At 38.2% G+C, this 23,878-nt stretch overlaps 1 protein-coding gene across 2 annotated transcripts in view; it reads right to left on the reverse strand.

The window, feature by feature from the left end:
* The window catches only part of LOC145982002 (succinate dehydrogenase [ubiquinone] flavoprotein subunit, mitochondrial-like), a 62,082-nt gene continuing 38,204 nt past the window's right edge, over positions 1–23,878 (reverse strand). The window contains exons 10-14 of one of the 2 annotated variants that reach the window (XM_083115535.1): positions 23,481–23,675; positions 9,589–9,780; positions 6,638–6,781; positions 4,296–4,409; positions 1–287 (exon numbers count right to left, since the gene is read on the reverse strand). In XM_083115535.1, coding sequence (XP_082971661.1) covers positions 201–287; positions 4,296–4,409; positions 6,638–6,781; positions 9,589–9,780; positions 23,481–23,675 — 732 coding nt within the window. In that variant the 3' untranslated portion in view covers positions 1–200. The remainder of the gene's footprint in view (positions 288–4,295; positions 4,410–6,637; positions 6,782–9,588; positions 9,781–23,480; positions 23,676–23,878) is intronic. The other variant, XM_083115536.1, reaches the window with a different exon arrangement.

The raw sequence follows: 23,878 nt of genomic DNA on the forward strand, positions 1-23,878 counted from the left end.
TTGATTGGAATGAACTAAGTAGAAATGAAAAATTAATGCCAACGTAAAGTTTGAGGAAAGCCAATATCAACATTTTAAAACTAAAACAAATGTTGTCAAGAAATGCAGTTTGCTCATCACTGCTGCATCGTTGTTAATGAACTAGCATTGCAGTCGCTTCTTTCAAATATTTTTTGGTTCAAGAGTTGAATAAATCCTTCCTAATAAGCACGTATAGCTGGAGGAACGGTTTTCATTTCTTTTTCATCCAACGTCTTATCAATTACTGGCCGGTATTCAAGATTTACCTGCAATAGAAAGAGAATTCCTATGAGAAAGAGTGAATGAATGCACTTCTTAAGCAGGATGCTCACTGACTTTGAAGAGTTTTGGAATTTCATGTAGGTTTTCAAAAACTGGTAAAAGACCAGGAATATTAAATGTGGTTCTGGTACACCCAACAAATGTGAATTTGCATAATAATCTAACGTGAATTTTTCACATATTTTGAAACCTTAATTTGATACAAGCGAAAGAATGGTTAGAGACCACAATTTGCCCAGAATGAATATGCTCCATAGCATGGGCATCGGGATGGAGGGAGTGTGGGTTGAACCAGACTGTTTACCCTCCCTGGATATTGGCATAATTCATTTAAAGTTGCAAAAAAGCATGAAGACTGTTATTTTTATTATTAATTCTTCCACTACTTACAAAATTTTGAAAGTTAGAGTTTTATGTCTGAGGTTGCACAGCATAAACTTTATGACTAAAATTTTCCCCTAACTTCTGTATGTAAATGTTAGTAACAAAGTAAGAATAACTATGTGTTTCAAATCACTAACTGTATTAAATGTAAAAAGTAGGGATGGGACCGATTAATCGGTACTCTATCAGTATCAGCCGGTATAGGCATATCGGTTTATCGGTAAAATTACCGATTATTGTACTGATCCGATATATCAATAAATATCTGATAAATTAGTGCAAAATTCTGCCATTTTGTTGTAATTTTTATGGATAATCTCCATGCTCTACTTTCTAACAAAGTAAATGTCTAAATATGCAACTTCTTTTGCACTGCAGACACCTTGAAACAATTTATTAAGGAGGTCAATCTTCAAGGACAATTTCTAATTTTATATCGGATAGGTAGAATATCGGTATCAGTAAATTTTATATCTGTACTTTATAGGTATTGCCCAAAATTTCATATTGGCCCATCCCTAGTAAAAAGTAATGAAAAATAATTGTGCTGGATATTCACTCATCTTGTGAATCCAGTAGAAGTCTCTCCCAGGGAAATAATAATAGTAATAATAATAAAACTAGAGGTGTCAGGGGTAAGGCATCTAAAAGGCAACTTCATTTCCCACTAGTGCTGCCTGGTAATTGCAATATGCAGGCTAACGAGGCTCTGGCATCCTCCATAGGGCTGTGTTTGTCTTGTGTGCTGAGTGTCCATTTTGCTGCCTGACAAAAAAAAGAAAAGATATTAAACACGTGGGAAAGGAAATTGCTTAGAAAAATCTTGGAAGCAGTGTTTAGCAATGGTGAATAAGGACATATATAGAATCGAAAACCTTGGTACCTGAAGTCAAAATAATGTGCCCAAAATGACTGAGATGTGGAAAGGATGTATGACAACAGGACTGTAAATAAAGTTTTCTCTTGAAAACCAGGAGGAAGTACAATGAGAGGACGTCATGGGAAAAGATGGCTGGGATATGTAGAACAAGATTTGAAACCACTATGAGTAATGGAGAAGAAAAAGTCAAAGATAGAAGAATGTTCTAGGATTATTGAGGAGGGGGCTCTTCAGGGGCTGTAGCATCGTGGGGTAAGTAAGGTAAGCATAAGGTTACCAGACGTCCGGTATTTCCCGGACATGTCCTACATTTTAGCCTTATGTCCAGCGTCCAGAAGGAATTTGGAAAAGATCATACATGTCCGACATTTTCAGCGTCGCATAATTTGAATTAAGGAAATGCGTGTTCCAGTTGAAATCATTAAGTTACAAGTGTGTGGACTGCGCTTCAAAGCTCAATAGTGAAATTTCTGGTATTTTCATTAATATCAGTACAGTGAACTGATTAAAGTAGTCAGGCCCGTAGCCAGAATTTTATTTCGGGGGAGGTTCATCCCTTATAAGCACAGGCGTCGCCAGAAATATTTGTAGAGGTGGCAGGCCACTGATAAAGCTTGATTAGTAGATATAATAATGATAATAATAATTATTACCACGGTTATAATGTCATTTTAGAATAATAACTATTGTAAGTTATTAAAAATAAACCAATTTTAATGCAAATTTATTGTTAGTATTATTATTATATAAATGGAGAGAGTTTGCTACTTGATCCACCGTATGAGTGAATATCCAACACAACTGCTGTCCATTATTTTTCTTACATTTTGTACAGTTAGTGCACAGAAATTCATAGTTATTGTATTTTGTTATTGACTTTTACACATTCCGTTAAAAAAAGGCTTTAAAAGTTGAAGCCAAATTTTACTCATAAATTTTATATTGTGTGACCTCTCAGAATGAAAACTATACATTTTGAGAGCTGTGGATCCATTTATTCTATGGGATTAAATTGTAGAATATAAAACTATAAACTGGTACCTTTAATATACACAACTTTTTTCAATCTAATATTTGATCCAGCTAAGGAAGTAAAGTTAATTACCACTATACGCTATTTAAATTAGATATTTGTGGGATTTTGGGGGGGGGGCTTCAACACCTTAGTCCTCCCCCTGCCTCTGTGCCTGAAAGTAGTAAATTTGTCATAGAGTCTACTGCTTTAGTATTATTTCAGAGTTTGACTCTTCAGAGTTTTGTATACTTTGACTAACCTATTTTTAGAAAAAAATAGCTCCTCGGAAAAGTACGACTGAAAACGCATGTAGTGAGAAGCATATTGTTTAATAGTGATTACAGGTTTGGAAATATTGTACATAAGAAATGAAAGAATCATTATTTTTTAAAAAATCTGAAAATGTCAATTTTACATTATTTGCAAACATGTTCTAGTAATGTGTATTATTTACTGTGAACATTTTGTGTCCTTCATTTTGACTGAAAGTCACTGGATTCCAGAAAAGTATTGGCAGATATCTGTGATTGCTGATCTCCATGGAGGAGTGTTACCACAGTGTGCTACAATGCCAGGAGTCTCACGTTCAAATTCTGGCCTGACCATGGGTGTTTCTTGTGAGAGTCCCTTCATCACTTTCACCATATCATCACTCATCTTCATCTTTGCAATTCAGCTGGCCTCTGTGGTGGATACTACGATTTCAAGGGTCCCAGGTTCAAATAGTAAAATAAACAATCAATCAATCAATCATCTTTGCAATTATTACAAAGTGGCAGAAAGCAAAGCGAAATAAACCAAATCAATCAATCTTATGATTAATGATTATTAAAGTAAAAGAAATTTGTAGTTACTACATCTATTTACAAACTATTTACATAGCACTTCAACAACAAATCTCTGAGAGTGTAATTTTATACTTATATTTTAATGGCACTTTAAACAAGCTGTCTCTTTTCATTGCAAATCTTGGAGATAAATAATTCCAGATGTAAAAATACTAAAGTGGTGCAACGGCCCCCATGTTGGAATGGTTAGCACATCATGCTACGACGCCAGGGGTCCCGGGTTTGAATCCCAGCCTGGGCATTGATGTTTGTTAGTGTCTATTCATCACATCATCAAAAATCCCCATCTTCACAAATTAACAAAAAGTGACACAGAAAGCGAAGTAAAATAAAGCAAACCAATCAATCAGTCAAACTTAAGTGGTGCAGGTTTTTTCTTATGCTTGTAGATGTACGAGAATTGCGGCATAAGTCATAAGTTGCATAAGGCAACTATCTTTTTTTTCACGATAATGTGGGACAAAATATACAAATGGAACAGGGCAGTGTTTGGCACTATGGAATGTAGGAACATGCAGATCATGTATACCAGGTGTAAGATAGGGAAGCAAGCAAACATCCTTAAATATAGCATTGTGCCATATGTGTTTACAAGTTTGAAAGCATACTTATCTGGCATTTCTGTGCCAAAGAATGGGTACTTTGAACATGGAACAGTGGTTGACTCGACAATGAATTACCACTGCCTATTGTAGAATAACCATTCATCGTACTGCTATCTATAGACATGTCCACATAATATGGGTGCCATACTCTCTGGGACATACAATGATATTGTGGTACCACAGTTTAACTTTGAGAAACAATATAGTTGCCATGACTTATGCCTCAGCCCTCATATATAAGATAAATAATATTGTCTTACGGTCCCTGTTTCAGAATCCACATACGCTAAGGTATGCTTCCTCCAGTGGTCCTGGAATGGACGTGGTTCCTGGCAGTCGATTGGCTGGGAATAGTCAAACTCGTCGCATCGGTCCTAGCAAAGAAACAAGTAAGTTATGAATTGTAACGGAGGCAGATAGAACCTGCATAGCTAAATAAATATCACAAAATAATGTTGCAGAGTTGATTTCCATTGCCAGTGGTTGGTATCAGAGTGCAGTTGTTCAAATTTAATGGTGGACTGCCTATGTGATGGAGTGGCCAGAGTTAGGTACTGCCGCTTTGTCCCATCATTTCATCATTCATCCTCATTATCATGGTTAACCCAAGAGGTACAAAATCGAAGTAAAATAGGTGATGTGATCAGCACCACACTCCAGCCACCTTTAACCCCCTCCCCAGATTCCCATTGATTTCAGGTTGGGTGAGCCCCAGAGCTGCTTTATGCGGGGACAAGGCCGGAAAAATCCAACCTTAGATCACCAAACCTGGGTCTCTTACATGGCAGTCAGATGCCCTACAGACTAGACAAGTTCAAAAACAAGACGCTGCAATCCATTGTTTGCGCACCTCACATCACATTTCCCCACTCCATTGTCTGCGGCGACGTTCGTTTGCAGTGTTGCAATCTGGTCGGAGTGGAATCGTCTGAGAATTTTCGACGAAATTTGAATTAGTATCCCCTCACCTACGCTACCTATTGATTACGCTAAATTCTAAATACATTTTGATATTTTCCCTTTAAACCTTAGATGAATTAAGTTATATTAGTGATATTTCTTACCAGCATAAGAAATGTATGAAATAAAACGATAGAAAAATGAAAAATATATAAGCGATAGAACTGACTTCACCTTCTAAATGTTTTCCAGTTCTCCTTCTTCAGTTTTACTCTCCCACTCATCCGAGTCTGTGTCTACCGATGAATCCGTGTCCGTGTCTGAATCGGCTTCACCAAGTCTAATTATCAGTTTATCTACATGCTCGTCCATAAGTCCATCTCTTTCAAAGTAAGAATCTTCAATTTTTTTTTCACGTGTTCACAACATTTAATCAATTTCTGTACAGAATATTCACTAAATAATTTTCCCAGCAATTCTTTCTTTGCGTCCAGTGAATCCGAAATGAATTCCCTTGCCTTACCCTTGATTTCCCCCCACACAAGTTCAATGGGATTTAAGTCTGCGTGGTAAGGCGGAAGTCGTATTATGGTGTGCCCCATGCTTCTAAATTTCGTGTCAATCGCATACTGTTTCACATAAGGTACACTTTGAATTTTTAAGTAAAATTGCCTTTTGTTCAGATAAAGAAAGATTGGGTTAATCAACGGTGAAATATTGTTCACATACTGATATCGATAAGATATAAAAGAGGAGCTTGCATTTCAAAAATATGCAGCCAAGAGTAAAGAGCATGAACATTTCAATGCTTTAAGAAAGAACACAGGCAAGCGTGTTATCAGATTGCCTTCTCGTAGTGATTGTTGTACGATAAACAAACGAACCACCACCCCACTCGTTTTTTTTATTTTTTATTTTTTTTAAAAAAAAGGCCACTGCTTGATGTCGAATTCAGAAAATGAAGTCATTTGCCTCTAGTTTCTCTTTGTTATAAACCTTAACGCACATGCGTAATACTACAGTTTACGATCGGTGCACCACATGCATTTTCAAAGGCCGGATTAAATAAAATGAACCACTGATATAATAGGAGCCTGCATGCACCATCACGCTAAACAGTGAAAATCGTGTCATATTTGTTTTAGCTTAATTTTGCTGAGTTGGCACTACTGGTACTCTCAACACCAGACCAGTGAGTAGAAGAGTGGTGGGGAGGATGACGTAATAGGCAGTGCTCCACAGTGATCTGCGCATATCAGGACTTAACTTGTCAGGCTATAGGTGCATTTTTTAAAAAAAAATCAAGAATAACATATCTTCAACGTGTAGTCTTTGTACATAAATTCAAGTAACTGGGTTACATAACTTGTTACTAGACCAATGGCAGTGGCCAATGCAACTTGTTTGTGCATAAAACATATAAATTATTTTTAAAGTATAAACTATGGGAAAATATTCAACTAAGCTTAACAGAAGTCTGTGGATCAATACCACACATAAAGGTAGAGAAGGTGAGAAAGCAAGTGGATGGAACAAAGCAGTGTGTGCTGGTGCAAACGGCAGCAGGGGCTTCTGGAAAAGGGATTTCTTGATTAAATTGCTTTTTTCTTCTTCAAATTGCTCCAGTATAAATAATATGCATTGCCAGGAAAACTTCCATTCCAAAATTAAATAAATCATATATGCATTTTTGCCCCCTTACCTTGAAATCCTCCCTCGCATGAGCCCCTCGTGATTCCTTCCTTGCTTCAGCTCCATACACACACATGAGAGCATTCAGGATTAAATTCTGTAGTTCTAGTGTTTCAGTCAGGTCTGTATTCCATATAAGAGTTCGGTCAGTCACCTACGGGAAAGGAAAATATTAGTTTTATCAAAAATTGTATTTATCTATAAAATGAAACATATTTTTAAGAGGGCTGAACTTATCATGTTCGCTGTTGTATGATATGTGGCAGATGCTGTTCGGCACCTCATGGGCACTTCATCAAAAAAGTGTGCCAATTTTTAATGATGTTGTAGTGACACCACGTAAGTTTGAAGATCTGATGTAGTTCCAGTTAATTGGTGCATCCGTTTTGAACTGCTGCGATTTTAGTGCCCAAGATCAGTATCGCAGGAGTCAATGTTAAAACATAACCAAAATTATTGTATGTTGTAAGTAGCCATAATTACTAGCCCTAAAATAATAATAATAAAAGATTTTGAATGATTTCAGTCACGATTTCTCATAATTTTATTGTGAAGCACATAGTCAAGTATATGATGAAGGATATCAGCAGCAAAAAGTGTTGTTTTTTTGGTTTACTAGTCGAAAACAGATCATAAAAAGTGTAAAATGTTAGTGTAACAGGCCAAATCCTTTTATTGTATTGACAATAGCAGACACTAGTCTCTTACATCAAATAATATTTCTTATTGTGCGGCCTTTTTCTGCCAAAGAAGTCGCAGAAGGTAGTGTGTTCGATACTTCCTCTAGGAAAGATTAAAGGAAAAGATACCATCTCTCTCTCCTTAATAAATGATAGTTTTCAAAAAACAGGATGTTGCCTAGCAACACAAGTGTGAGTTAATCTGTGATCAAGGGTGAGTATGTCACATAAACCCCGTACCAGCTAAATGTAAACCAGGTGAACGAGAACAAGTCTCTGCACAAGTATTGATGCGAGACGGCTCCACCAATGAACAGTGAGAGAAACGGGATTGCATAATGGGCAACTGGAGTTATCCACTTTCCCTACTTCATTCTGTTAGTGTTGCAAACTTTTGAAAAGGTAATACCGTATGCACTTGGCAAACAGACCATATTTTTGTCTCCAGGTCGTGAAATATTAGGGATAAAACATCAAGTGCAAATTTTGACAAGCCGTGCATTTAGCATATGGACTAAGGCTTGGACTGTACTTCTGTACATGTATGGCCAGGACCATACGGTTAGCAACACTGCGCTTTCACCACTCGATTTCCCTCCTCCTCCTCTGCCGCTATGCACAACCCTGCTCTACAGTTAGCTGGTACAGGGTATAGCGATCGCTAGTGTCCTCAGAGACCCAAGGTTCCCACATGCTCATGTGTTCACACTCCCCCCCCCCCCCCCCCCCCCCCGTGCAAGATCAGGCTGACAACTTGTCAATATCTCATGCAAGAATTTTTCCCGTTATATTAGAGACTACTTGGACAGAGCTACTCTACAAATTAAACATGTTAAATAACCTTGAAAGCAGGAAATAATTGTAACATTTTGTTGTGTACAATTGAAAACACATGTTATCTGGAAGGTATTATTCTGCCAAGATTTTTGTACCCTTGGAGAATATGCAAACTCCTTTCCTTTCACTTTGGCACTGCAAAGGCAATGGCCTTGGGTACATGTTGACACAGTGTTACTAATGTTACTTTCATGCTATACAGCACAAGTCCATGATATTTGAATCTCCACAAATAGTAGGCTTATATGCTGGACTTACAGGGTCCGTTCTGAAAGTATGCGAACTGTCCGCAGCGCGGCGTGAGAATCGGTCGAGGGTTCGGGTAAGCTGCACGAGGTGGCACTGGGGACCTTAACCTTCAAAACAAGGCCTCGCTCAGTTGCCTGCGAGCAGTGGTTGAGGTGCAATCGCTCGTGTTGTGTACACGTAAAAAACGTCACGTCGAGAATTTGGTGGATTTGGTGAAAATGGTACGCACTTTGGAACAGCACTACGCTGTGAAATTTTGTGAAAAAAAAACTTTACAGAGACTTTAACCATGAATGGATGAAACCTGTCTATTCGAGTATGACCCCGAAAGCAAGAGAAAAAGTTCAGAATGGCACACCCCCTCGTCCCCTCGTCAAAAGAAGGCCCGGATGTCAAAATCAAAGGTGAAGACAATGCTCCTTGTGTTTTTCGACGCGAAAGGGGTCGTGCACAAAAAGTTTGTACCTTCTGGGACCACCGTGAATGCAGCTTACTACAAAACAGTGCTTCAGCCTCTCCGACAGAGGGTCCAGCGTGTCCGGTCTGACATCGCCGACAGGTGGGTGCTTCACCACGACAACTCGCCGGCTCACACAGCGCTGTTGGTAGGTGAGTTTTTTGGCCAACGTATGCATGGCAACGCTGCCTCATCCTCCTTACAGCCCGGACTTGGCACTGGCTGACTTCTTTTTGTTTGCCAAGGTCAAAAGGGTGCTCAAGGGGAAGCATTTTGCGTCAATTGAAGAGGTTCAAGCTGCCATGACCGCAGAATTAAAGAGGGTGTCAGTCAAGGACTTCCAGGACTGCTGTGAACAGTGTTAAAGTCACTATACTCGCTGTATTAAGGCTGAAGGTACCTACATTGAAGAATATTGACAAGTTCGTATACTTTCAGAACAGACCCTGTATATGTATATCTGATCAACATAAGACTTCCATTTCCAGATAATAATAATAAGGAGATGGGGTTGGGTTGTTCAATTTACAAAGTAACTTTGTTCCTGCCAGTTACATGAAACAAGTTACTGAGTTACTTTCTGAAATGCGCAACCACATTGCTCGAGAAAAGTAACTGTTATTTTCAAACACACACAGAGAGTGAGGAGTGTGTGTGTGTTTTATATCGACCTATTTTTGGTCTATTTCTTGTTACCAATTTTTTGTTTAATTGTTCTACACATAACATAATTCTTACCCCCAAATCCTTTTGACAGCGGAACACTTCATCCATTCCTTTGCAGCCTGCCTTCAGAACATCTCCAGTGCGAAAAACTGCAGCATTATCCTGCATAGTTTGCTGCATTTTCTCACGAAGCTGTGCTGTAGGAAATAGCCCCTTTGCATGACGCATTTTGTCTAGGTTTTTTATCGTCTCTTCACCAGCATTCTGCAATAATGTATCAATATTATTAAATATGTAATATCTAGGGCATCGTTCTCAACCTATGGTGTGCAACCCACTGCTAGGTCCTGAGGGAGTGTTTGGTGGGTCGCAAAATCGTGCTAGGAAATTTATTTACTCTGTCTTAAAAACCCATTACATTTAAATTGAGCCTCCCCCATGGCGCAGCGGTAGCGTCATTGCCTTGTAATCAAGGGGTCCCAGGTTCGATACCCGGTGGAGGCACAAGTGGTTCGGATTCCACTTTAAACTGTAGGTCCAGTCCCGATTAGCCTTACTGTGCATAAAGTGGACTTAAAACAGCAACTCAAACCAAACCAAACATTTAAATTACTATTTTTTTATCATTTTAAATTCAACCCGTGTTGTATGTAGTCTCTACATTTATGTTATTCACGCTCTACCAGTGGCTGCGATTAGGGGGCTGAGGGGGCAGCTGCCCCTGTACTGTGCTAAACCTTATCTACAAAGGGAAATAAACTGTCTTTGCCCCCCAGTTTGGCACCTTGTCCCCCCCCTTCCGGTTTTGGAACCCAATCGCCACCCCTGCACTCTTCCATTGCTTTTTACCGGCATCTCTGATGTTTAACTGAAGGGAATCGAATATCTGTCGTTTTCATTTCGGTTGCAACAATGAGTTCTTAATTATCTGTGTGTCATGCATGCCGACTTAAGGTGTCAGTTGATCAGTTGATATTTTCAATCGCCTGTGTGCATGTGTGTGTGCATGCATTGCCGAGAGGTGTCAACTGTCATCATTTCACATTGCTATGGAGACTGCTTGGATTACAAAGCTAACTGCCTATAAACAAATGCATTGTGGCGGTTTACATATTTACTTTTCTAGAATGAATTATGTGTAATTTGTTTAAACAAGCGTAAAAGAGGGCTTCTTAAAGTACTCGATGTCAGCAAAACAATATTTATAAACTGGGTGCACACCTCTACAAGTAATTCTGCCAGTGCCCATTCTTATGGGTCCCATGAAGTGTAATATCCTTCAAGATGGGTCCCGGGAAAAGGTTGAGACCCGCTGATCTAGGGTGTTTGGGAAAAAACACTTAAGGCAAAACATGAAATTTTACAGCAGGCAGTTATATGTTAATTCTTTCAATAGGATACATTACTCGCATGATATGCATGTTGAATCATCACTGTTTAGAATCATTACACATGCCCAATACAAAATTATACTTATAATATTTTCTTTAATTCATTCATTGTCACTTCAATGAAAGCATCAGAATACTGCAGTTCGTGACTTATGTGCTTTTTCCTGAACACCCTAGATCAGGGGTTCCCAAACTTTTTCATTTCACGGCACCCTTAGTGTTCCAAGATTTTTCCACGGCACCCAAGTCACAATGTAGGCCTAACACTTGCAACGCTCCGGTAGTGTGGTTAGGTTGCTTGCCTTAAGTTAAAAAATAAACACATATTTCAAAATTCAGATTCATTTTATCTGTAAAAAGGACTAAATAAGCACATATTTAGAACAATTTTATCATTTCAGTGAAAATCTTGGAAAATTTCGCCACGCCCCAGGGTGCCGCGATGAAAACTTTGGGAACCACTGAACACTGAAACAACCATTCAAATATGAGTGTGGGACACCTTTATTAGCATTGCAATGAAAATATGTAACATGCTATAAGCTTGTGAATATCACCATGATTCTTCATAAAGATCCTCAAATTGTACAAAAGGTTAGGAATTTCATAGGTGCATGTTAAAAGGTTAGGTAAGATGTTTTTTTTAAAAAAAGTTAAAAAGTATAATATCAGGATTTCCCATTTTACACTTTTTAAACATAATTTTAACCCCCTTTTTAAAAATGTTATCTGGTAATTGTGTCAGGGGCTGAAACATGGAAAAAAGATTTGAAGGGAAAATACTGCACATAAGTATCATGAACATGATACCATTTTGGGATAGAGTTTCTGGTAGTTCATGTGTTGAACTGTTCACAGATGGACTCATCTCATCATTAAACTTGAATTTCTGAACATCCATGAGGTCGTTCATTCGAGGCAAAGTTAGGACAATATGAAGGGTGACAAGATGTCCCACTGCAATGGACATTTCCACTCAATTTTTTTTACAACAATTTTAAAAACTTCACCCTGGAAAAATGACCCTTGCAAGTTCTCGCGTTTCTCTGCGTCCAGTATAAGGCAGAAAAGAGACTTCAAAAGTTGCGAGGCTAGGGTTGTGCTGAAAACACGCCGCCACCATGTTACTATGTCGCTCCTTAGGGAGAGCCCGTTTGTCGTCTGCTTCAAGCTTCCAGTTCCGGATGGGTAGCCCACAGTGAGCGCACACGTGCAGCAGTTTTACAAATCTGTACCGATTTAAATAATGGAAGAAGGAGGGGTAGGAGAAAGGAAAGCTATGCTTTGTAATGATCATTCTTCTATGAAATATCCGTGCTGCTCACGTGCAAGATAAATGAAAGGGTTCAGCTGCATGTGTGTTCTCAGGCCATGCAAAAAATATTGCTTATAAAATTGGTTGCTGACCAGACACTCAAAAATATTTTTTAAACTTATATTTATCGATATTTACCGAAACCTATGTAGTGCAAAATAGGAATTTTCACATTCTTCACTTTATTTATAAAGCCTATTTAACTTTCTTTTCCATAAAGCAATTTCAGTTTGTGTTCCATTTCTGTTGCGCAAATTATGATCAAATATTTTTGTGCAGATAAGAGAAAATACACTGAGAAGATTACATTAGTTGCACAGTACATATCTATACTTAGTTTATGTATAATTATTACAAGGAAATAATGTGTAAAACCATGGGCGTATTTAAGGGGGATTCAACGGGTCCAACCCCCCTCTTTTCTTGGTTCACTAAAATTACCAGTTTCTATCCGCTTGTTCATAAAAAATTCCTTCGGACTTATTTCATTCTCTTAAATTAGAGACGTATAGGACGGGATATGGATGGGAAGGAAATTTCATAATTCCACACACCAGATGGGACTGCAGACCAATATCTGCAATTTCCTGATAGTTTCGGAATTTCTGCGATAAGAGAGTTGTAATTGTCTGTCTCGTGTTTATTTACAAATGTCTTATTGACGGTCTCGTCTCAATTTATAAACATTCGTCTCTGTTTGGGAGGGCAATTCTCGTTCTCGTCTCAAGTCTAGAAAAATATAGAATTAACAACGTATGCAGAGGCTTATCATTATAAATACAAAAAAAACCTTACTTAATATTTTTTATTATTATTATTTGACTCTTCGTTTCGACGGTACAGCCCTCGAAAACTAAATATTATCCTGATGCAAACCAAACTGCAGATTCAGAATTATCAGGAATGAACTGGCGTTGTAATTATTATACACAAAATTCATGATTTATCTGAGGAAGTTGCATGTTTCAGGTTTGACTCTTGACCTGGGCATGACTGTTTCCTTGTGAGTGACATTTCATTGAACTGGAAATTGTTACATGGGAGGATGTTTGCTCGAGACTTTGGGGACAGCTAGGGGGATGCTTCTATTGTTAATGTTAGTGTTGCTCACGAGACGAGGCATGTTCCGTCTCGTCTCATAAAAGGAGATGGGACAAGTGAATGTTTTTAAAATGAGATGGGACAGAAGAAAAAGTTCGTTTCTTATCATGGCAGGTTGGGTGATACTTAGATTGTGCAGTTGGTGGTAGTGTGTGTGTGTGGGGGGGGGGGTGAACTCCTGCACCCCGACTTCGAATACAGCTTGTAGTTATTCATCTTCATTGTAGCGATTAACCAAAAGTGGGAAGAAATGTGATGTTAGAGATGATACATAATAAATTAACCATGCGTTCTCATCGTTGCGGTTAAACAAAGTGAACGGAAAAGCGACGTAAAAGTAGGCTAAATACAAAAATTTGCAAAATATATATTAACTGAAGAAAACTGTTATTTACTGCAGGAAATTTAAAAACTCACCGTACCTTCTTTTTATACCGAATCACCTCTTATATTGCAGAAATTGGCGGGTAAACCAGTGTGTTCTAAAAGTATTATCTTAAAATTTGTGAAGAAAATATTATGACGAAAATAACTGTAATTCCAGAAAAGGCATTCCTATAACATTAAGTTCTTGCCAGTCAGAACTAACCTATGTATTCACAATGATCAAGGCTGTTCACGTGTTCAGCCATTGACTGTTACAAGGTTTGCTTTGTCACCCAAAGGGAATACCCTCTACCAAGTGGCTGAATTATAGTAAATACTACTATACTGCTAGGGCATAATTCATCTCCAAGAAATGGAGCACAGATTTTTGCACTGGAAGTATAAGATACTTGTTTTACACAGTAACAAGTGAATTTTCTGTTGCTTCCGCGGCTCATGCTAAGTTGACGGGACGAGCAGAAGCCCCGCCTGCACACATTTCTAAGTGATGACGTCAGAGGACCTCCTGTCTGTGGAGAGGACGTTTTCAAATCCGTGATGTAGTAGGTGAATTTCAGCAGTGTTTGAAGGTGTGTTTCTCGAGAACCGAAACAAATATCGCCGAGATATTTTTCACATCTCATGTTTGTGTCATTATCTGTAAAATGAATGGATTTAAAACGTTTTTCATGTCAAAGTGGAAATGTCCATTATGGTAACACCGTCATTGTTAATACTGTAATGTGTGGGATGCACAAAGTCATGGAGGAGACAAACAGAATTCTGTCATTTCTTTCCTTGAAACGGAACACTGGCTTCATGTTTTAGCGAGGAGTGTTGAATCATGAGTGGCTGAATATTTAGTGTTCTCATCTTTGATAGAAGCAGTCTCAGCTTTGATTCCAGTTTCAGTTTCAACAACACCCTGAGGACAGGGGTTACTTCAAAAGAAGAAGTAGCAAACTATGATTCAGAAAAGCAGATGGCAACAGTGGTGGTGTAACTGGACAGTCTTACCCCTAAACATTTTTACAATCTTGTTAAAAATATGCTGGTATAGAATTACTTCACTAATAAAATGAAACCATTTATTGTCTTCTGCATGGGGGTGAAAATGTCCCAGATAAAACCTTACCTCCTGTCTAGAACCACATTACTACAGTTTCATGTCAAAAAAGGGGGTAATAATATCCTAGGACAAGTTTATCCCCTACCCTATTAACAGTTGGGCTGAAAAGTTCATAGGCTGACTCATAGATGGCGTTACTAGAATTAAATCCATGTGATTTTTACTTAGTACTAACCTTCAAAAGATACGTGTATAAATTTCACAGCTGCCGGATTATTAGTTCGTGAGATATAGCATTGTGAGTGAAGCAGCTTTTGTCATTGTGAAAAAATGGATAAAAAAGAATTTCGTGTGTTAATAAAGCATTGCTTTTTGGCGAAAAAAAATACTGTTGAAGCCAAGGCTTGGCTTGATAAACATTATTCGGACTCTGCACCAGGAAAATCAACCGTTGAGAAGTGGTTTGCTAAATTTAAACGAGGCGAAATGAGCATCGAAGACGATGCACGCAGTGGATGCCCCAAAGAGGCTGTTACCGACGAAAACATCAAAAAAGTCCACAAAATAATTTTAAATGATCGTAAAGTGAAGTTGATCGATATAGCTGAGACTTTAAAAATATCAAAGGAACGTGTTGGACATATTGTGCATGAATATTTGAACATGCGAAAGCTGTGTGCAAAATGGGTGCCGCGCGTGCTCACAATCGATCAAAAGCAACAACGTTTTGATGATTCGGAGCAATGTTTAGTGATATTCAACCGTAATAAAATTGCTTCCCCATCCACCATATTCTCCAGATCTGGCCCCCAGTGACTTTTTCCTGTTTGCAGACCTTAAAAGAATGCTAGCTGGAAAGAAATTTAGCCCTGATGAAGAGGTAATCGCCGAAACTGAGGCCTATTTTGAGGCTAAAGAGAAATCGTACTATAAAAATGGCATCGAAAAATTGTATGACCGCTATAATCGTTGTATCGCCCTCGAAGGCAACTATATTGAATAATAAAATCGAATTTTTGTCAAAAAAATATTTTTTACTATGTTAGCCTACGAACTTTTCAGCCCAACTGTTATGTAGTTTCATGAAGAGGGTTAAGATTATCTTAGGAGATGATTATCTCTTGCCCAACAGCGAAGGGCGTAAAAATATAGGACACGTTACCTCATAGATTTCCCTTTGTGAAGCAAAATGCAGCTCCATTTTCCAGTGAAAAGGGAAATTTTATAAAAAATATCGAAATTGCTGGAAAATTTAAAGTTGTCGTACTACTCAGTTCGTTTTACTTGCATGCCTATGTTGGTTCTTTATTTCTATTATATCTAATTAATATGGCTAGGATTTTCATGACTTAGCATGTTTTTTGTTTGGTAAAAATGATGTGTTCCCTAAACATATAGAAATTCATATTATGAAGAAACTAATCAAATTAAGGTGCTTTTTAAGGGCATATTTGGCCATTTCTGCGTGATAGAGCATATTTTGATGGGTTTTCGGTCATATTCAGCATATTTTCACTTTTCCAAGAAATATACAGTCATTTTCAAAGTGGATTCGTTCTTACTTTCATGTTCACTTGAGAGTTTTTTTTCTTAAACTGCAGCAAAATCTTTTTAATTTATATTTGAATATTTACTGAAAGTATTCATTGTGCATTGCAACTCAGGGCACATAAAGTGAACTAAAAAAAGTACGTACGTGATAATATCTCTACATCTAGATATTGATGTTTGAAACAGTCCAGTTATAAGGTCATATTTTTCAAATTCTGGTGCATATTTTGTAAAATTTTATGTCATAAGAGCATATTTTGGTGATTCTTAGGTCATAAAAATCCTAGTCCTACTAATTAATCTCAATGGGTGAAGGGCATATAATAATACATATGTACAATACATAAGAGTCATTCCATGCCAAATCAACACAGACCTCAACCTGACCATATCCAATTTTCATGAAATTTGGGGAGTTGAAACTATGCATAGAACTTAGTAACTATGAAAATTTTTAGTCTCGTAACTAACTAACTAACTAACTTTCTAGCCTTCTTAAACCCGAAGGTTCATGGCTGCAGCAACACAGGCCTTCCATCTGTCCCTAACTTGAGCAAGTTCTATATACTCTTTATCATCCCTACCGATTTCCTTTAGGTCCATCTCAACGTTGTCCCTCCATCTTCGTCTTGGCCTTCCTACAGGTCTCTTACCATCAGGTTTCCCAACAAGAATCCTGTAAACTCCTCTTTCCTCTCCCATTCGTGCCACATGGCCTGCCCACCTAAGTCTTCTTGATTTAATTCTTCTAATAATATCTGGACACAGGGACGTAGCTAGGTTGATCAGTTTGGGGGGACCCAAACGTAAGATATTTTCTATCAAACTATTATAAATTAACAAACTATTTATACACCACATAGGCCTATACTGTATACATATATTTTATATATAGTCTTGGAAAGGAAAGGAGCAAGGGCCTCCTCGGTGGCGCATGGTAGCATCGTCGCCTTGTAATCAAGGGGTTCTGGGTTCGATACCCGGTGGATGCTCATAGTGGTTCGGATCCCACTTTAAACTGTAGGTCAAGTACCGATTAGCCTTACTGTGCATAAAGTGGACTTAAAACACCAAATTAATCAATCAATCGAAAGGTTCAAGGTTCGATCGCTGGTGGTCAGGCCGGTAGCCAGAATTTGATTTCGGAAGGGGCTTATCCCTTATCAGCAGCCACCAATTAAGGCGAAAAGGTTGGGGGGGAGGGTAAATACGCTGAAGATGAATTTCTTGGTAAATTGCAACTAACCATATACAATATGTTTAATCCTGTTAATGAAATAAATTTAATTACTACTACACATTATTAAAATCAGATATTTGTAGGATTTCGGGAAAGGACTGAAGCCCCGAGCCCCTTTCCTGGGTATGTGCCTGCGTGTATTAGTTCCAAATTTTCTGTGCTGTTCCAACATCATGAGGACAATTTGGTAAATACTTGAAAGCGATATGGAAGTAAATTCTGGTCTCGAAACTATGGGACACGATGTTATGACCACGCGCAACCGAATGAAAGAACTCTTCGGAGGCCTTGTCCCTCAATATTAATTTTACTGACTAACTGTAAGTTTTTCTGGGACTCCTCGATGACGCAGTGGTAGCATCGCCGCCTTGTAATCAAGGAGTCCCAGGTTCTATACCCGGTGGAGGTACATACATAGTGGTTCGGATCCCCGATTAGCCTTACTGTGCATAAAGTGGACTTAAAGCACGAACTTGATAATTGGAAGGTTTTAGAAGAACTAAACATGGCTTTTTATGCAATTTTGCTTCTTTTCACCCTACTTTTACAGTTTTTCTTCTAAGAATTCCACTGAGTATAACACGCTACGAAACCAGAGGTCCAAGGTTCGGACATTGGACAGGTATGGTTGTGTCATGTCTGTCCCATCGCCATTCCTTCGGCTCATCATTCATCCTCATCGTCGCATTTAACCCAAGAGGTAGAAAAGCAGCGTAATATAGAAATGATTGATTTGGTTTATTTTACTTCGCTTTTCTGACACTTTTTGGCTAATCGTGAAGGTGAAGATGACAATGAGTGATGTGAAATTGATGAGAGAACCATCATAAGGAACACACACGCCCAGTCCGGGATTCGAACCCAGGACCCATGACAACGTAGTGCACTTTGTTAACCACAGCACAACAAATAGAAACAGAAAATGCTTGATAAGTAATTTGCTTCTCCATAACTCATGATTATATTATTTATAAGTATTATTCGCTGTATGACTAGGGATTAATTATATTTGTATGTCTAGCCAACCTAGCCACCTAAGCAGCAGCAGCTTCCGCATTTGCAGGTGGAGGCTAAATGAAGAAAAATCACAGAAAGTCAGAAAGATATACAAATTTTGTAACATAATACTTATAGAGCATGCAGACGGCTGTAAATAAAATTGCTACATACCTAGTTTTCTTCCTTAATTGAAACGTGGTTTATTCTTAATTATACATGAGATCAACCACCCTGCGAGTCGAACCCAGGATCTTGTGTGGTAGTCAGACTCTTTTAGAACATCAATATGTTTGACATTTGGTCGATCAGTCGATTCTGATCCATTGCTTCCATAGGAAGACAATCTCTCAGCTTATCATTCGACATTTCACTCGCGATGTAGGAAAACGAGATCAAAAACACTTCGTGATTCTATCTTCTCACGTTTACAGAAGTTAACCACCGATCAGACCACAAACCCTACTTGAAACTATCTGACATATATCAATTATCCACCAAATCGACAGATGAACCGACCGTTTCAATGTTTCTCCGAATTTTCAGAAAGTGGCCTTTTCCTCTTTTGCAGGGCAGGCCATTAGCAGGAGGGTTGAGTGCATGTGAGAGAAACCGCTATGTCATTCATTCCTGCACCGAAAAAGGGACAAGCAATAGAATTCTGTTCTTGGAATTTGAAACGCATGGGATAAACCCAGAAAGTTCTAGCCACCTGCAGCGTTCTTTCAGCGCTCATGGTGCCAGTACAGGGCCAGATGAAGAGGAAAGTGCGGGTTTTGGGGGGATCCTGGATCTGGTGTGCAGCAGGGATGAAAAGTGCATTTTCAATAGGTGTCAAACTTCCCTGACCGGGGCGGACCACAAAACCATTAACTGCATCCTCTGCTATCTGCTAATCCATCTGTTTGTGTTCAACAAGCAAGAAACAGGGAAATAAGAAAGAAATGCCTTGCTTGGGTTCGTGCTACTGAAAATTGAAGTGTTTCAAACTGCAAGCAAAATTTACTGAAGAATTATTTTACAATATTTGTCATCAAAGTAAAATTTTCAGCAAATACAGAACAGTTTCCCGGGGCCACGTGGACGTTTGCCAGGGCCAGTGCCCCCGCGTGCTCCCCCCTAATGACGTCCCTGTCTGGACATGAATACAAATTATGTAGTTCTAAATTATGTAACCTTCTCCACTCACCTGTCTCCTCATCCCTTTTAGGTCCAAATATTTTCCTAAGGATCTTATTTTCAAATACTCTCAATTTGTGTTCCTCTTTCAATGTAAGGGACCAAGTTTCACATCCATACAATACTACAGGCAAAATTACTGTTTTGTATATTTTAACTTTTAGTTTCTTAGATATTAAACGAGAAGACAAAAGTTTATGAAGGTAGAAGTAACATGCATTTCCTGAATTAAGCCTACTTTTTATAAAAGAAGATAAAGTGTAAAGTGTTCCCCTGTGCATAGCACCACGCCATGAAGGCGTATAGGGGGTGTGGGGGTAACGCCCCACACTTTCTTGATCCGGTCGTACGAAGGACTAAAATTAAACGGTGTGACTCAGTTGTTAGCATATGCAGATGATGTAGACTTATTAGGGGATGATATAAATACAATTAAGAATAATGCTAAAATATTTTTCAAAACTGCTAAAGTGATAGATTTGGAAGTTAACAAAGAGAAAACTAAATATATGCTTACAGGCCGAAACCAAGTGTTAGGTAATAATCAAAATCTAATTATTTTTATTTCCTCTTTAATATAATTTTCATTTGTTAATATTACTCCTAAGTATTTGAATTTGGAAACTGGTTCAAACGAGTTGTTATCAATAATTAGATTTTGATTATTACCTAACACTTGGTTTCGGCCTGTAAGCATATATTTAGTTTTCTCTTTGTTAACTTCCAAATCTATCACTTTAGCAGTTTTGAAAAATATTTTAGCATTATTCTTAATTGTATTTATATCATCCCCTAATAAGTCTACATCATCTGCATATGCTAACAACTGAGTCACACCGTTTAATTTTAGTCCTTCGTTAGTTTCTTTTACCTTCCTAACAGCATATTCTAAGGCAAAATTAAAGAGCAATGGAGATAATGTATCTCTTTGTTTTAACCCATCATGAATTGTAAATTTGTCAGACACATTAATACCCACACGAATTTTACTTTCTGTTTCACCGGTGCATACTTTTATCATACTAACAAGCTTCTTAGGTATTCCAAACTCGACTAATATATTATATAATTTATCTCTTTTGACCGAATCATATGCTTTTTTGGAATCAATGAATAGCTGATGGACATTTTGATTATATTCCCACTTTTTCTCAAGTGTCTGTCTGATGTGAAAAATTTGACCTGTAGTTGATCTGTTACGTTTAAATCCACATTGATAATCACCTATAATTTCATTAGCATATGATGTTAGTCTTGTTAAAAGAATGTTAGATAATATTTTATATGTTGTTGAGAGTAGAGAAATTCCACGGTAATTATTGCAGTTCATTTTATCACCTTTTTTAAACACAGGAACAATTATGGATTCTTTCCACTGTTGAGATATTTCTTCTTTATTCCATATTAAACAGTGACGTGCACTGAGGAGTAGCTAGTCTAGCAGAGATAGATCAATCAATCTCAAATCTCTAATTATTTTCAAATCACAATATTTATTGTTTTGTTGAAGCCACAGTTCATATGCAACACTTTTTTTCACGCGCTTCTCGTCTCTCGGTGCGTTCAGCGGCCTAGCTCGCTCTTTCTCTGCCTCACAGTTCCAGGTAGAAACGGGTTTTCGAAGGGAAAGGGAAGATTTCTGCCTCTACCTCCCTTGGCCCCTCCCCCGCTCCAATGGTTGAAAGCCCGTGCTTTCAGGTCCTCCAGTCTATCTCCTATAGGACAGATAGGGGATTGGTTTCCCTTCACTTCCTTTGTAAATCCTCTAAAGAACTAAGGGGAAATTTTTCTGCAGTACTTCTGTCCTCTGTATTTACACTACTTTTTACACGTTGTACAATATGTATGTATAATATGGGATGTACTTTTATCATTTATGCAATTGGAACGTCTTATGTGCAGACAAAATTTTATGCTTTTTTTAAAAAATATGGAATATATAATGATTAAATAACAAATATTTGCTCATGCTCTCTCTTGCTCTCGTATTAGTAGTGTTTTATTTAAATATACTAATCTCTTGGCCTCCAATAAAAAAAATGGATAAGCTAAACAATCATAAATACGGATGTACTTATTTGGGCAAGAGAACGCGCATTCTAATTCTTGTTGTTGGTTTGGTTTATTTTACTTCGCTTTTCTGCCACATTTGGTTATCGCGAAAATGAGGATGAGTGATGATATGATGAAACTGATTAAGGGACCTCACAATGAACAATTCAGGCCGGGATTCGTGACGAGCGTGCATTCTTGTTCTTATGTGTTATACTCTGCCTGCAGTGAATAATGAGAAAATTAGAAATGAAAAAGATATCCCAGAACGCATAAAGCCAAATTAATTCAAGTGTGTGCAAAGTTGAAACCTCGTTGAAGCAAGAAATTGATGTCGTAAAAAGTGAAATAGTGAGGATTGAATGTAACCTGAATGCAAAAGTTGAGTTACTTCAAGAAGATTTTGTGTCGTTGGAAAATAGAATAGAAAAGAAAATAGCCGACGATAAAGCAAATATGAAAGAATGTACAGGTGTGTTCAAACAACAAGTTTTAGAATTACGTAATCATTTAGAAGGTAAAATTAATGAGATTGCAGATAACTGCAATGCACAAAACATTAAATTACGAGAAGTTTTTGACAATCAAGTAAAGCAAAACGAAACTGTGTTTGTTGAAATAAAGAAAGCAATGGATAAAGATCAGGCTAAGTTTGCTAGTAATGAATATAGTGCGAAAGAATTAAAAGTAAGGTCAGATAATTATGATGTTCGTTTACAAGATCTTGCTAAAGCCAAATGAATATCATTGAAGAAAGCTAGCAGATGCACTGGGAGGAAATTATTTGTATTTTCTTCTCTCTTCCATCGCTTTACCTAATTTCTGCCATGACGATGAACGTTGATTTAATTAAACGGGTGAAGATTAGTTGCAAAGAAACACTCATGCAAAGGCCAGGGCTCGAGCCCGGATCCTTCAGTAATGAGATCGTGAGATGAGGAAATTATGGAAATCAAGCAATGCAATTTTTTTGAGAAAACGTTAATCATATATAAAGATGCTATTTCAAAAATTCAATTGTTCTCGTAATTGTCCCTGCATCTCGTTGCTCTGCTCTTGTAGTTTTTCGAACATACGAGTTTCCATTTGCTTTAAAAGCTGCTCCATTTCTTTCACCTTTCCTGACATGATTCCTGCACTGCAACGTCTTCGCACACAGCTGGCGAGGAAAAAAACTGAATCGCAAAGGTCACGTGGTCGCTACACTGCCAGTCGCTCTCTATCTTAACAGTCCATACGCGCTGAGTAATGCTCGTTCGTTTCGAGTCCCTGTGGCGGGTACGCCAAGCTTTGTATAACCACCCTGCCTGAAGCTGTCAAACACATTTCGGGTTATACAAATAAAAAAAAATACAGTTGAAGTAAGATATATGTAATAGCTCGCTTTCATACAGCATACACTTACATTTCTGCAAACGCACAAGCAACACTTCGAATCAACCTTGCACGTAGCTGGCTTCGTACCGAACTATTTCCTTTACTTGACACTGGTATAAACGAAACAGGTAACCTCTCGCGCATGCGCGATACACAAAATCCTGTACGACAGGAAATGGTCATACATGAATAGTTGGAAAATCATTTCTTGAAGTCAGGATTGGAACAGGAAATTTTCCCCCAATTCCAGTAACAATATTTCGGGATCCTTCGAACCCTTACATACTATTGACACCCTAAAATTTAATAAAGTAAACCTCTACTTACAGGAGGAAGGTCAGGTACTGTATCACCAGGTTTGTTCTCCTCGGCTATACTGTGGGCCACTGCACGCCCAAACACCACCAAATCCAGGAGGGAGTTTGCCCCGAGTCTGTTGGCTCCATGGACTGAAGCGCATGCACATTCACCACAAGCATACAGCCCCGGCACTACAACATCTTCATCACAATATCTGAGTACCTGGAAATATAAGGTATTGTAACTTGTAATCGAAACTCTGAAGGTGAGTTCAAAAACTTACAGTGTGGTTTCTTGCATTGATTTTTCGTAAACTCGTGGGTTGTAAATAAAGTAGTAGCAACACTGTCAGGAAAGGATAATGACACCGTGCATGTGCTATCAGGCAGTGAGCAATGTCAGTTTGGAGTCATGTCGATGTATGG

The sequence above is a fragment of the Lepisma saccharinum genome, chromosome 30 (assembly GCF_977018435.1).
Source record: "Lepisma saccharinum chromosome 30, izLepSacc3.1, whole genome shotgun sequence".
In the NCBI taxonomy this organism is placed as follows: domain Eukaryota; kingdom Metazoa; phylum Arthropoda; class Insecta; order Zygentoma; family Lepismatidae; genus Lepisma; species Lepisma saccharinum.